This window comes from Nematolebias whitei, chromosome 14, assembly GCF_014905685.2.
Source record: "Nematolebias whitei isolate Nwh7 chromosome 14, NemWhi1, whole genome shotgun sequence".
In the NCBI taxonomy this organism is placed as follows: domain Eukaryota; kingdom Metazoa; phylum Chordata; class Actinopteri; order Cyprinodontiformes; family Rivulidae; genus Nematolebias; species Nematolebias whitei.
In genome coordinates this window covers 6,448,357-6,463,448 of record NC_056511.1, presented here as the reverse complement: position 1 = coordinate 6,463,448, position 15,092 = coordinate 6,448,357, and the positions used below count along the sequence as shown (strand labels likewise).

Sequence of the window (15,092 nt, the reverse complement as noted above, 5' to 3'; positions counted from 1 at the left end):
AGCGGCGGCCTGGCTGAGACGGACCGACCAGAGTTCTGCACAAGTCCACCAGAACAAGTCAGGTGAACTGAAAAATGGCACAAAGGAAACACTACAAGGACGTGTGGCACTAAGACGAGGCGCGGGGTCCAGAGAGGGTCTCGTTGGGCCATCTGTGCCCGTCTCTGAACTGTCCAGCAGACCCCAGACTGGACTTTGTGCCACGGTCAGTAGTCAGAGTTTCTTTATGGTCTTTCATGTGGTTCATGTGGTGGAGCGAAATTATGTTCACAGGGTCCCAGTTACATCCAACAATAAAATGTAAAAGAAAAACAGTAATAACATCTAAGATATGAACTAAGAAAAACATCAACTAAATATACACTAAGCACTCATAACATAAAACATTACGTCGAACATCAGCCCAAACATCAATAGTTCTGGTGGACCAACAACATTTGTGTTGTTTGATTACGTCACCTTGTAATCTTCTAATCCTGTTTGATAAGGTGAGATTTATTATAAGCCCCACTTTGTTTCATCAACCGTGAGGATTTTATGGTTTTTACTGTAAAAAAAAAAAAAAAAAATCAATTTAAATCCAATTTGGGATTTCTCCAAACGTGAAGAATCCAAATCTGACCCGCTGAAACCCGCTCGGCGTTGGTGGCAGCTTTAAACAAAAGCTTTTGTCTTTTTGTCCGAAAACAAATCAAAGTTTCTTCGGAAGACTGAAGTCCGTTCTGCTCTGACGGGTCGTTTGAAACCAGAACTGAACGTGACGGATCCGCTACAGCGGCGGCCCTCTCTGGATCTCCTGCACCTTCGACCATCTTTTTGTTTCTTTTGGTTTCCACGCAGCCGAAGGCCTCTGGGCCCACCGCTGCAGGGCCTCTCATCACTTCAGCTCATTTCATGGAAATGTGCTCCAAAACAGCCAACTGAGCGCGACAAGGACACTCAGCTCTTCATTTTGATGTAAATGTGAGGCAACCTTGCAGGTTCACGTTGGGGGAAGGGGGAACCAGGCAGGGAAGCACACCCGGGGGTGGGGGGGATCCTTTGTGTGGCCTCCTGTAAATCCCAAATGTTCTCAGGACTGAAAACAAAAGCAGCATGTGGCACCGGCCTCAACTGACGCACCTACTGCCGCAACAAAACCACTGAAGGCATTCAGACCCCACTGCCACAATACCACCCCCCAAGTCCTCAGAACTTTACAGTACCAAGACCCGCAGGAGAGAAGAGCTGCTGGTTCTGAATAGAGAGGACCGACGCCCCCCGGAGCTCCGCAGCTGCATGAAGCCAGCGTACGCGGTGGCATGTGGCTGGGATTAGGAAATTTCACTGTGGATTAAAATCTTTCCAACGCCTCCATGGCCACCCGCTAAAAGAAAAGGAGTCTGAAGGTCCGACACAGATCCAGTGAGAACTGCAGGTCCATGGTCTCACTGAGCAGGTGAGTCCAAACCAAAACCTTTGAGTAAAGTTTTGTATTTGCTTGTCCACCAGTTTTAGAGCATAAACGTAACGTCTATAAAGGTTGAATTGACAATTTGTGTATGTTTCAGAAATGCAAAGAAATAAAAAGTAACTTTATAACAGTTTGTAAAAGCAATACAGTTGTATTAATGATTTCTCTAAAGTTATATTCAGACTTCAGGATGTTTAGTAAGAACGATTTGACGGTTTTGTTCAAACAAAAGTTCTTTCTTCTCAGTCGTGGCTCAAAAAGCAGCTCAACGCTTCGCCTCACCGAGCGCTCCATCTCCTGCTTTAATGCCCTTCTCCTGTCGTTACAAAGTTTTTTACTTTGTAAAACCCCGTTTGTAGATGGGAAAACTTTCTTTTGATGTCTGATAACGGAAATTTCCCACTCTGGTTTACAACCACAGTCCTGGCGTCACAATGTTGTGTGAAACGTAAATAAAACTGAACGCAACAATTTGCAAATCTCAAACTAATTTTACTCACAATAAATCACAGTAAACATATTAAAGAAAATAAAAGTTTTAATTTTTGTGGTAGCAGTTCCAGCTGAGTGTTTCCCACCTCTTCTTTTAACACCAGTCTGTAAAGGTTCAGGACCTGAGACCAGCTGCTGGAGGTGTTGTCCCGATCCGGTCTGAGGATTCTAGCTGATCCATAGTCTTGAGTTTTCTTTTTTGCTGGATTGGAGCAGATGTTGTAAAACCTGGATAGTTTTCTGCGTTGATGAAGCCTTTCCAGATGTGTAAGCTGCCCATGCAGGAGGCACTAATGCACCCCCATACCATCAGAGAAACAGGCTTTTGAAGTGTGTGCTGACAACATACTGGATGGTCCCTTAAAAGAAATTCTTATTTGAATTTGTCTGAACACAGAACAGTTTTCCACTTTGCCTGAATTTAATGTCTGTCATGTTTCATCCGTCCATCATCTTTACCCGCGTCTTCCTTTTCGGGTCGCGGGGGTCACTGGTGCCCATGTTCAGCCATCACTGCGAGAGGTAGGGGACACCCTGGACAGGTCTCCAGTCCATCACAGGGACACAGAGACAAACCTAGGGACATTTTAGAGTTACCAATCAGACTAACATGCATGTTTTTGGTCTGTGGGAGGTAACTGGAGTACCCGGAGAAAACCCACGCATGCACATACCGAACATGCAAACTCCACCCAGAAAGGCTCCGGTCCAGGATATTTGAACTGGGGCGACCTGCTCGCTGAGAGGCATCAGCTCTACCAACTGTGCCACCGGGCTGCCTTGCAGTGTTTCAGTGTAAATAAAGAAAATGTAGGTTTATGAAATATGCAAACTATTTAGTTACCGTTGTACTGGGATAGTTTGTCGTTTGTAAACCGTCTGTCTCTAATCCTGCGTCCACTCCTGCAGCTCCAGGATGTTTCAGCTGCTCCCGGGTCGCATGCAGCCAACTGGACATCGAAGTCGAAAAACCCGTCTGGTCACCAAAGACGGCCACTGCAACATCGAGTTTGGCAACATTGAATACAGCAACCACTTTGCATACGTGGTGGACTTCTGGACCACCTTTGTGGAGATCCGCTGGCGCTTCGTTCTCCTCCTGTTTGTGGCTACGTTTACTGGCAGCTGGTTCATATTCAGCCTGCTCTGGTACTGGATTGCAAAGAGCAACGGGGATCTGAGCGGACAGAACCGCACAGATGGACATGTCCGATGTATAGACAACATTAACGGCCTCACGGCAGCGTTCCTGTACTCGTTAGAGACCCAAACAACCATTGGATATGGTGGACGGGCGCTGACCGGGCACTGTGCTGGCACAGTGGCTCTGATCGTCATCCAGTCTCTGGTTGGAGTCTTCATCAACTGTTTTATGTGCGGCGTCATCTTGGCCAAGATCTCCTTACCCAAAAAAAGGGCAAAGACTGTGACCTTTAGCAACACTGCTGTGATCTGCCTGAAGAAAGGAAGCCTGTGTCTTCTGATCAGAGTGGCCAACCTCCGAAAAACTTTATTAATCGGGAGCCAGATCTATGGCAAACTGCTGAGGACCACCATCACACCTGATGGAGAAACTATCATCCTGGATCAGGTGGACGTTGACTTTATGGTTGATGCTGGCAAGGATAACCTGTTCTTTATTTGCCCCCTGACCCTCTACCACGTCATTAACAGATCCAGTCCGTTCTACGAGCTGTCGGCCGATACGCTCCCCCAACAGGACTTTGAGCTGGTGGTCTTTTTAGACGGGACGGCTGAGTCCACCAGCTCCTCCTGCCAGGTAAGGACCTCCTTCATCCCACAGGAGATTCAGTGGGGTTACAGCTTCCTGCCCATCATTTCCCGCACCAAGATGGGGAAGTACCGCGTGGATTTCTCAAACTTTTCCCGAAGCGTCCGTGTCTCCGCGCCTCACTGCGTCCACTGCTTCGAGACAGACGCAGACCAGAGAAACCACAACAACTACAGCAAGGAGAACCACAGCAACCAGCAGAAAATGGGCATCGAAAACTTGGCCTTCCAAGAGGTCGACATTCACGACCCCCTTGACGACACTAAAATGTGAGGCGGTTGGAGAAGAACCAGGATTTGGGTATGGGGGCTGGGAAAAAGTTAGGACGTTAGAAAACATGCAAAAAAAATGCCATTTTGAATCCAGTGAAGTTGGGGTTCAGTGTTAGTAAAATTTGGAAGACATTTGGAAGTCTGACGCTGAACATAAAAAACGGTAAAATAGTGGAAAGCACAGTGGGTTCTTCTTGAGATGATTACGGTCTGATCCTATTACAATGACAAAATGAGCACGAAGAGGAAACGTAGGAGGACAGACCTTCAGAGTTGACTCATTCTTCCTGAAACACTAACTCTGAGATGTTTCCTTCATGTTGACTGTGTAAATACAATAATTACATCACGACCAGTCTACGTTTTGTAGACGATACTGTGTTCTACTGTCACGTCTCAGGGAAATTCAAAGTTGAAATAAACATTTGTTTTACATTTCTTTGACTCATTCTCACTCTTTCTTGACACAATTTTGCGCCCAATCAGAAATATCACAAGAGTACTGCCGATACATAAGTACGGTCCTCTTGGAAAATCATCCATAGCAAGATGACGAACAATGGGGAGATGAAATTAGAGAGGTCAGACTGAGATGGTTTGGACATGTCCAGAGGAGGGACAGTGGTTTGGACATGTCCAGAGGAGGGACAGTGGTTTGGACATGTCCAGAGGAGGGACAGTGGGTATATTGGTAGAAGGATGTTAGAAAAGCAGGAAAAAGACAGAGGAGATATATGGATGCAGTTAGAGAGGACATGGAGGTGGAGTGAGGACAGTGTGAGATAGAGGAGGACTTGCTTTGACAACCTCTGAAGAGGGAAAAGATGAAAGACGAAGAAGGTAAAACTAGTTAATTTAGTTAACGTTTCCATTTTCTTAAAAAAATGGTTTTAAAAACACTTTGTAGATGTGAGACAGTTTTTTGCCCGGTGCCATTAAATGTGGTGGGTGTGATTTAGCGAAAATAAAAACGGCTATAAATTAGTTAGTTTTAAGCATATTGAGCTAAACTTTGGTGTGGTAGTAGCTGAGAGTGGTTCCCAACACGTACTCTTGAGATCTTTGTTTAAAACTTTCACATTAACTCTTAGACTGCCTGTAAAAATGATCATGAATTTTAATGAGACTCAGGAAGTAATCAGTGGCGGCCACAGCTGAGCTACATTAGCAAACACAAAAATGGCTTCAAATCTGTCAGTTTTACAGATACTGAGCCAAAGTTTGGTGTGGTAGTACCTGAGATTTATTCTCATCACATACTCGAGCACTAACAGGACTCTTAGAGCCTGGCCCATAAGGCGGCAAGAAGAAACAATTTCTTTAAAGAAATGGTAAAAGTGTCAAAACTGGAGAAATAAAAACATGTCCATTATAATTAACAAAAAAAAAGTCCTAATTTTTAAATTATATACTTTGAAATAATGGTAAGATCAACAAGGACACCAAATTTTAGAAGTAAAATGAAAGTTGCTACATGTCCCCCATGTCGTTGATACTTATAGAAATAATATATTGCAGAATATGAAATGTGATATCACTTGTTAATTGCCTGTATCTGATATAAAAACCTCAAACTGCTGTTTTTATTTCTGCGTCGAGTGTTCTTTGGTGTTATTCGGCACTTACTCCTAATGAGAGACTCAAACTTCTCTTAGTAGAGAACCACGTTAAAAAGGAGCTATTTATACGACACAGTTGGTGGCAGGCCTTAGACTGATGAAGTCTTTCAGATGAAAGACGAAATGTTTCTACCAAGAAAAATCTGTCCAGATGACCCGTTTTAACTCTTTGACCTGGATGACTGAGCTTACATCAGGATCTTTCTCTTTGTAGATTTGACAAGTTTAGATTGAAAATAGTGTAATAACAACTTTTTATGGGGATATTTTATTTCTGTCTCTTTGTTTTTTTTTATAAATCATTTCGTTTTTGAATAAAATTATTAAAAAGAGGAGTGGGAGCTGTGGCGACTGGTTTGACCACCAGAGAGCATCAGTCCACTGCTCTGGTTCAGTGTGCTGAGACAGTCAAAACGATTCATCCCAATTTATTCACCCCAGTTCTGCCTGAGGTCTGCTCCGTATGTTTGATACATTTAAAACATCTGTTTACAGACCTGATGACATCTGTTTACAGACCTGATGAACCTGGTAAAGGCAGAGTGTTTCAGCAGGTGATGGAATGGAGACGACCTGTTCATCTCCAACCTGCTCGTCAGACCGACTCCTGAAAGGGGCTTTGGTCCCATCTGGATTAGCAGCGGCAAGTTAACTGGGCCTCATCTGCATGACAATGAACAGAAGTGTTGAGAGGGATTGGCCCCGTGAGTTTGAAGCAGCTGAAAGAAAAGAGATAAATTTAAGGAATAGGAGGCGTTTGTTAATCTCATGGAAAACTGATTAGTTACTTTATGATTCATGTGACAGAGACGTGTGGGCAGAGAGAGAGCCAGGGAAACCACAGACACCCCACGCTCCTCCTTAGTTACTGCTACCATGCCTGTAGGGGCCGCCATGTTGGTAAACAGAGGAGCTCGTTTTCGAGCATGCTCAGTCTGCTGCTGCACAGGAAGCACACGGCAACAGTGGATGACACGATGCACGTGTGTCAAACTTAAGGCCCGCGGGCCAAATCTGGCCCTCGTTAACATCTGCCCCACAAGATCCATCCATCATTATCTTCCACTTGTTCTGAAGTCTGGTCTCGGGGGCAGCAGCTTGAGCAGGGAGGCCCAGACATGTCTTTCCACAGCCACCTGTTCCAATTCTGGGAGGACTCCAAGGTGGTCTTCCCCGGCGTCTCCTCCCAGTCCGGCATGCTCGAAGCACCTCTCTAGAGAGGCACCCAGGAAGCATTGTCAGATGCCTGAACCACCTCAACTGCCCCCCAAGGTGATAATTTAAATGTAAATTATTTGTTGCTTCTCATTTTGCTTAGACAACAAATAAATACTTCATTTTGTGCAGTCTCGTTGTGAGTTCTCAATAATCTTTGATTTTTGACGTGGAAAGAACAAAACGCAGATCAAACTGCTGCTGACGAACGTGCAACCAGGGAAAGATGTTGAGTTTCTGACTCGAGTTAATGTTTCTGAAACTAGCTCATGGCTTGGACCAAGTTTTACATTTGGACACCCCTACACTAAAGAATCGCTCGCCGTCGGCTGATTTTGAATCGTCCAATTAAGCTAGAAATCTTGGCCTCGAGGTGCGAGAGCGGTAAGTGAAGCTTCACACCCCGCCCTGTTCGAGGCTCAATTGTAAATGAGTCCTCGAGGCTCAATGGGATTTACCTGTATAAATAAAGGTTGATTGTTGTCTTTATCTTTCTGCCTCCATCCCCGTTTTAAATCAGTCATGTGATCGTGACCATCCCTACTGAGGCAAAGCTAACTGTTAACCACTTCAACGATTCATTTACAGACAGAATCTGAGTTTTGTAGCTTTAAAGGATTACACCGAGGAAGGCCTGGGTTTGTGTGAGGAAAAACAAAACCCATAACATCGTAAACATCAAAAAAGAGCAGCATGAAAAAATATTAATGTAGTTAGCTTTTAACCTCCAGTACCTGTCACATGTGTCAAACTGAAGGTTGGCAGGTCAGATCCGGCCCATGTTAACATTTTATTAGACGTGGCCCTTTAGTTTGGGACGGATCGAGTGTCTACCGCTGGTTTAGAACTTATTACTTTGAAGTAAGGACATTTTAATCTCAGTAAACTTTGATGAGGAAACATCAAACTGATCAAACTCTTGATAAACTTACAGAACTTGAAGAATCTGTCCAGAGGACCCGACTTAACTTTGTTACCTGGATTATTGAGCATGCATCAGGGTATTTGCAGAACTTCGTTTTCGACTTGAGTAGAAATATGCAACAAACGGTGGCGAGCCTGTATTTAATATTAAATGTCTTTTCCAGTAATTTCTTCTTGTTTCATGGTTGTAATTTTTTTGTAGCAGTTTTAATGGATTGTGATAAAACACATCAGTAAGACCTCCTCTTCTGTCGGGCAGGTAAACCTTCTCACAGCCAGACGTGAACTCGCCCACCTCTCAGCCCCTCCGTGGACATAATCTGTAGAAGCAAACGTTTGAGCTGTTGCTACTCATGAGACGTTTCACCAACTCCCGTATTTATAACTGAGCCATTTCACTCCTTATGTAACATTTTTAACTGCTTCGAGTCAACATTCACACACTTAATGAAGAACAAATACACTCCTGGCTGAAAATGTGTTTTATTTACATTTCCTGGACCCGGACGGGAAGCAAATGGCAGGCGTTCCACAGGTACATGTGTTAAGGTCACTTGAATGTTGTAACGTTGACACAAAATGTCTTCAACAGTCAAAACTCAGCATGCAGCTGAACTTTCCCAGCAGCCCCCGTTCACCCAGCAGAACTGAGCATTTAGAGTCACAGAGTTTAATTAACAGTTAATGAATTAGTGCAGCAGCTGGAAGCTTCCTTTCATTTCACCTAGCGTTCACAGCCCGACTCGCTCCAACCAGCCTCAGACTCTGCTGGAGGATAAATTTAGCTGTTTCAGTTTCTCACCTCAGAGCTAAAGTTCGTGTTGACATGAAATGATGTCAGGTGGAGAAGACTGGAAATGTTTACAGAGCTGTGAAGCAATCCACACGGACATGACTTGCATGTTTAAAGCATGTTAAATACTGCAGGAGCCTCACCAGCTGCACACTGGAGATATAAAACTCAATTTTTATAAACCTAACGAGACTGAAAGTGAAGAGAGTTCAGATTATTTCAAGATTTAAAATGAACAAAGCAACCCAATGTTGAGTTCAGAAGTTTCCATCCATTCCTCCTGGCCATGATTTTGAGCTTTTAATGATTTTCACTGGAAACATTTTGGTTCCAGAGTAAAACGATCACAACATTCAGCATCAGGGATTTTTAAAAACAATTTGATGCACAAGTTTGGATTTAATCTAGATTTTCTCTATTATATTATACATCCGGACTCAAATATGTTTTTATAGTCACTTTTAGTAAAGTGTTCCTGAAAGTTCTACGTCTTTTTAAACTTGACCAGACCAAAGCCTATTCTTTAACGAATATGACTGACCACAGCTGGTAATCTCTCTTCACCAGCATAAAATTAAAAAAGTTATTTTATTCCCATTCAGATGTCATAAACTCTCAGAAAATGGTTTAGCAGATCACACTATTGGTCGGTTCTCTAATTATCTTTCAGATCGGAGGCAATGTGTTCAACATAATGGTTCTATGGTGTACCACAAGGTTTCATCTTCGACTGGTGTTTCTATTGAGTTTGTCGAATCTTATAAATACTTGGGTATTTTGGTTGATTCATCTCTCTGTTTTAAGCCTCATGTTGAAAACTTGGTAAATAAACTGAAAGTAAAACTAGGTTTATATTTTAGAAATAGATCCTGTCTAACTCTGAATGCTAAACACCTTATAACTGCAACATTCCTTCCCTCCACTGACTACGATGACATTATTTACATGAACGCTCCTACAAGCACCCTGCAGATGTTGGATGCTGTCTATCATGGTGCACTAAGATTCATAACTGGCTGCAACTACTGTACCCACCACTGCTCACTGGTTAACTGGACATCATTAACTTCACACAGACTCTCTCACTGGTACATTTTCATCTTTAAATCACTTCTTGGTCTGCTGCCTTCTTACATCTCCTCCTACACGTCTCTGCGTGAGTGCAGCTACAGCGTGCGCTCTCAGGACATTATTACCTGCAGTGTTCCCTCAGTGAGGACTGAACTTGGCAACAGGGCCTTCTCCTACTCCGCTCTTGTTTCCTGGAAAATCTTGCAAAAAGATCTGAAGCTCTCGACCTTGACCTCTGTAAGTGGTTTCAAACATCTGTTAAGTTCATGGCAAAAAGCAACACAGGCATGTTCCTGTTTTTAGTATTTTATTTTGTCATAATGTAGCTGTTTTTCTTTTGTTTTTATATCATTTCTTTTATTTAATTTTTATTTAAATGCTTTTTTATGATTGTCTATTGTTGTCTGCACCTCATCTGTGTTCTTTGTTTAAAACAGGTCTCTCTTGTAAATGAGTCTTGGTGGCACAATGAGACTGACCTGTATAAATAAAGGTTGAATGAAAGGAACTTGGTTCAGACATTCAGGAACCACCGAGTCTCAACTCTTGTCATTAACCGGAACCTGCTGGAACCCCAGTGTCCCTGTCCACCAGTGTCCCTGTCCACCAGTAGACCCACTTTTACATCGTCATGGACTGAGAGGACCAAGAAAGAAGCTCCTGCATCATCAAGCTCCCCTGAAAGCTGCAGCTGAGAAGTTTGGCGAGTCAAGGTGAGGCCTTCAAACCTTAGAACACGACCAGCTGCCAAGCATGGTGGTGGTAGCATCATGCTGTGGTGCTGAAAAAGACAGAATAATGAAGCAGGTCTGCCACAAGATTCTTCAACTTCACCTCAAACAGCTTGAAACAAACTGGTTGTTCCTACAGGACAATGATCCCAAACAGGCGTCAGAACCGGGTTCTGACTGGATAAAACGGTCTGATGCAAAGCTTCTGGAACAACCTTCAAAAATGAAAAAAAGCCCCGACCTCAGCATGAACAAAAATCTGTGGACTAGACTCTTGGTCATCCAGGACACGAGAGCCCGAAGAGTTAAAATAAGACAAGTGGACTTCCTGTGTTTCCTGAAGACACTTCCAGAACTGAAGAAGCCATTTGGACCCGATGTGAAAGGTCTTCAAGAAACAAGAGAAGTCCACTTGTCCTCAAAAATGGGGTGTATGGATAGATAAGAGTGGATTGGAGGAAATCCATGATGGATTCAAACGTGTGCACCTAGTTCTTGTTTTTAAAAATCAACCAATCAAAAGTTTATATAAGAATATAAAGAAGTGAAGACGGTTTGAACCAAAAGCCCCAGTCCAGATGTTTTAATCTCCCGGAGTCGATGACAGTGTGCGCAGACTATCGTCGCTCGATCCATCAACCTAATTATTTCAGTCCGGACTGGCATGACGAGTGACACCCCCCCCCACCCCCCCACCCCCCAACAGCAACGCAGTTAAAAATACAGACGAGCTGCAGCTTTAAAGAGAAGCAGAGACAAACTCCCTGAAGTGAGTGAAGCAGCTGCTGCTCCTCCACGGGCTCTGTCAGATCCAGATGTGACGACGGAGTTTTCAGCCCAGGTTTGGACAAAAACGCAGCATTTTTTTTTTACTTCACCGCTCTGAAAACGAGCTCATCGCTCAGATCCAACACAGAAACCACGTTCAGACGATGAGCAGCTGACAGGACTCGCACTGTAGACGTTCAGCACCGTACGGCCTTAGTCAATGTTTTCTTGAAGCTTCTCAGAAACCATCAGGACCAGAGACCAGAACCAGTAACAGAGACGAATGATTTTATCCCCACACCTACTGAACATTTCTTACCTCTGTAACATGGCCGGCTATACATTGGGACAAGAGGGGGCAATGCCCCCTCAAACAAATGCCTTGCCCCCTCAAATCAACCCTGCCTAAAATAACTGAACGTCTTACTGGGGTCTGCTGCACCGCGCCGGTGTTCCACCTGGCAGGCTGTGATCTTCTCCGGTCTGCCTGCAGTCAGCGCAGAGACCAAACCCCTCCCCCGCTCCTTCTAGTAAACGACCAATCAGTGATCAGTATGCAAATGAGCCTACAGACAATTGTACGGTATTTTTACATCTGGAAATTTGGCGCATGCGCACCACGCTGAACAAGGCAACAAGACAATTCTTGTACTTGCCATCCAAAGTTGCGCTGCCGCGGTACAACACTTACGTTACGAAAATGAAACCTGGAGATGTAGCTATTATTAATTTAGTGCAGTGCGCCACAGCAAAGGGAAAAATAGCGCAGAAAAACCGTTGAAGAACAACTCAGAACCGCTCGTATTCTTTTTTTTCTCGCTCTCTGTGCCGGCTATGCTACGCAGACTCGTTGCCATAGCAACTGACTGACGACGCCACTAATGTAGGACTCAACACCCAAAAACACGCAAACATCTTCCTACACAACGAAACAGAATATTCAGTCCGATATAGGATAATGTTTTCAGGCTTGAGGTTTATTTTGCGATTATTAATAAGTGATCATGCGAACACAGCAGTGATTGATTATTTAATTTAAACATCTGCTCTTCTGATGATCTGTCAGAGTTGGTGTGTGGGTCGCCTTTTTTTATTTATTTAAAGGAACCGAAGGCAGTGCCCCCTCATGTAACCATGCCTAGAACCGGCCCTGCTCTGTAAACCTCAACACAAAGCCTCCAGAGTCCGTTTTATTCTCCATCTTAAATAAAAAATTATAATAATTAAACGTCATAAAGAACCTGAATCTACTGAAGACGTCGTCCCGTTTTTGCTCCGTTTTGTCTCTAACTTTCTGACTGAAACGTTCGGCTCTTCATCGGTTAACGGCTGCACTCTGTTCTCTTTAGCTGCGACTCTTTTCTCATCAACGTTAAGAGCGACGGGAATAAAAAGAGGCCAAAGCAGGAATAAAATTAACGACCTAGCATTAACTGGAGCAGTGCTTGTTGCCTGCTGCCCCAGAATTTCAGCTGCTGTTGGTCAGAACTCGACAACGCTCAAAATGCTCAAACGATGTTAACGACTCTCGGCTACTACCACCCACGTTTCTGTCAGTGTCTGTAAAAGAGTCAGAGCCGTTTTTGTGTTGCTAAGATTAGCTGTGGTGTCCATCAAGCAATTCGTCAACATCTGCCCAGAGGTTCAAGAGATATTTTGCTAACAGAGAAGCATGTATGTTCACACACGAACACAGATAAAAACGATCCGTTTGGACACTTTTCTTCTTCTTTTACGTTTTCTCGCTCCGTCCTTTTCGGTTAAAGAGTTTGGAAGATTTTTTTAATCTGTTTTGTGGAATAAAATTTAAATATTTAGGGTTGGGGAGATCCTGCCACGTGCTCTGCAGCAGAAATCACATCTGTAGACAAATTATTGTTCAACGGTACATTTACTAAATCGAAGGTTTTAACGTGAGCAGATTTTTAAAACGGCGCCTGGATTATTTGCTGTGGCAGATTAAATATTTATCTTTAAAACCTCGTTTTTGGGATTCAAATCTTTAAACTGCTTCAATATGAGCCTCACAGCCGCTGAACGAGTCATGCTTTTACCAATGTCTGTCTGTTAGCAAAATATCTCATTAACCACTGAATGGATTTTAATTAAACTTTCAGGGAGTAATCATTGGGTGTACTTCTACAACCAATTTACTTTCAACATCAACCCAATCCAAGATGGACACCACAGTCAGCCAACTTTATAAAACACAACAATGGCTACAGCTCGTCAATTTTACAGATATTTTGCTGAAATTTAATAGGATGGTAGATGAGAGTGATCCACAACGTATATTCCACAGCAAAAAGTGAGAACTTTTACTATTAACTACTTGGGAGTCACTTCAGTTTGTCTGTTAGCAGAATATCTCATGAACTGGATATATTATAATGAAACTTTCAGGAAATAATCACAGGAAGTACGACTAAAACCCTTTAACTTTTGGAGTTAAGCGGGTTCAATATGGCCACCACAGCTAATTAACATTACATAACACCAAAATAGCTACAACTCAGTTAGTTTTACAGATATTGATCTAAAAATGGATGTGATTTTAGCTTAGAGCGTGACATCACACGAGATCATAGTTATTTCCAAGCTTTGACCAAAAGATTAACGAGGGCTGATGATCTTAACGCTCTGGCATGAAAGGAATGCTAAACCTTTTCTAAATGTTGATAAAGATCTGTCAAAACATGCACGTTTTTTTTTTGCTCCTTGTGTAATCAGGTCAGACTCAGACAAATGCTGACATCGAACATCAACTGTAACCGTAGGGACATGAGCTAACGCAGCGACGTGCACGAGCTTCGTGGACATTCTGAGCCGAGTCGCTGCGGAGCCGTCAGCGAGGCCCGCAGCCTCAGAGCCTTCACATCCTGCTGCCGTGCGTCACGTCTTTCAGCTCTAAAGCTCCTTTATCTGCTTGGCTGCTTATCTTCAGTCTCCCCTGAAGGAAGGAAGGCTGCTGGGATGAGCTCTTTAAAAAAAAAAAAACAGACTTTAGAACAAACGCATCTCAGTTGTAGAAACAAGAACTTCACGATTTTCTGACACGTCCAAAGAAACAAGGACTCCGACAGCTTCATTTAGGAAGAATCCCACAGCGGCGATGGAATGTCTGGAGCGATTTGGTGTTGCTGTGATGTTTATGTTAGAAGACGGGTGGACGTGAGGTCCTTGTGTGTCAGAGCTCATCGTCCGCTGCACCCCCGGGCCCAAAAACAGCCTCGGTTCCACCAAAGACCCTGAGTGGAGGCAGAACGTTTGGAGCCAGTGCCCAGTTGCATCACAAGATAAAGTCCTCAAGATGTTCCGGTAATGGAGGACAGTCGTGGTACAATCTGAAGTAAACGCACACGGGGCCAGAGCTGAAAGAAACCAAACTGGGGATGAAATATGAGCTGTAGATGGTTAATATCTCACTGGGCCAAAACCACTGGAGACAATGTGGGCAGAAGAATTCTGGGTCAAACTGTGTAATTATGGTGGACAGATGGATTTAACTTAAATTATTGATCCATTTGTTCCTAATCTTTCCAACAGAGCACTTTGCTCTTGGACTGCTGGTTTACTTGTGGTTCCTATGGAGTTTCTAAAATGGGAGGCAGAGCTTTCAGTTCCCAGGAACCTTCTGGCTTTCTGTCTGCGAGACTGACACTTTGTCTACGTTTAAGGCTCGGCTTAAGATTTTTCTTTTTGCTAAATCCTATAGTTAAGGTTGGCTCAGGTTTCCTGACCGATTCCCGTAGTTCTGCTGCTATAGGCTTAAACTGCAGAGGAACAAACCGACCACATCTCCTCACTCTACTGCCGTCTTGACGTGCTCTACTCTCCAAGTTTGTAATTACTGTTGTCTCCAACTTTTTGCTTTTCCTCCCAAACAAACTACACCCAGACCATAGACACCCGGACCATAGAAACTACACCTGGACCATAGACACCCAAACCATTGAAACTAC

General features: G+C 43.6%; 1 protein-coding gene across 1 annotated transcript; it reads left to right on the top strand.

Annotated features, from left to right (window-relative positions):
• The first annotated feature begins 1,406 nt into the window (after nucleotides 1-1,406).
• On the top strand, nucleotides 1,407-4,010 carry LOC119419883 (ATP-sensitive inward rectifier potassium channel 1-like). Its single transcript, XM_037687248.1, has 2 exons — nucleotides 1,407-1,438; nucleotides 2,855-4,010. The coding sequence occupies exons 1-2, from the start codon at nucleotides 1,422-1,424 to the stop codon at nucleotides 4,008-4,010; spliced, it is 1,173 nt and encodes a 390-aa protein (XP_037543176.1). The 5' UTR covers nucleotides 1,407-1,421.
• Nucleotides 4,011-15,092: the final 11,082 nt, after the last annotated feature.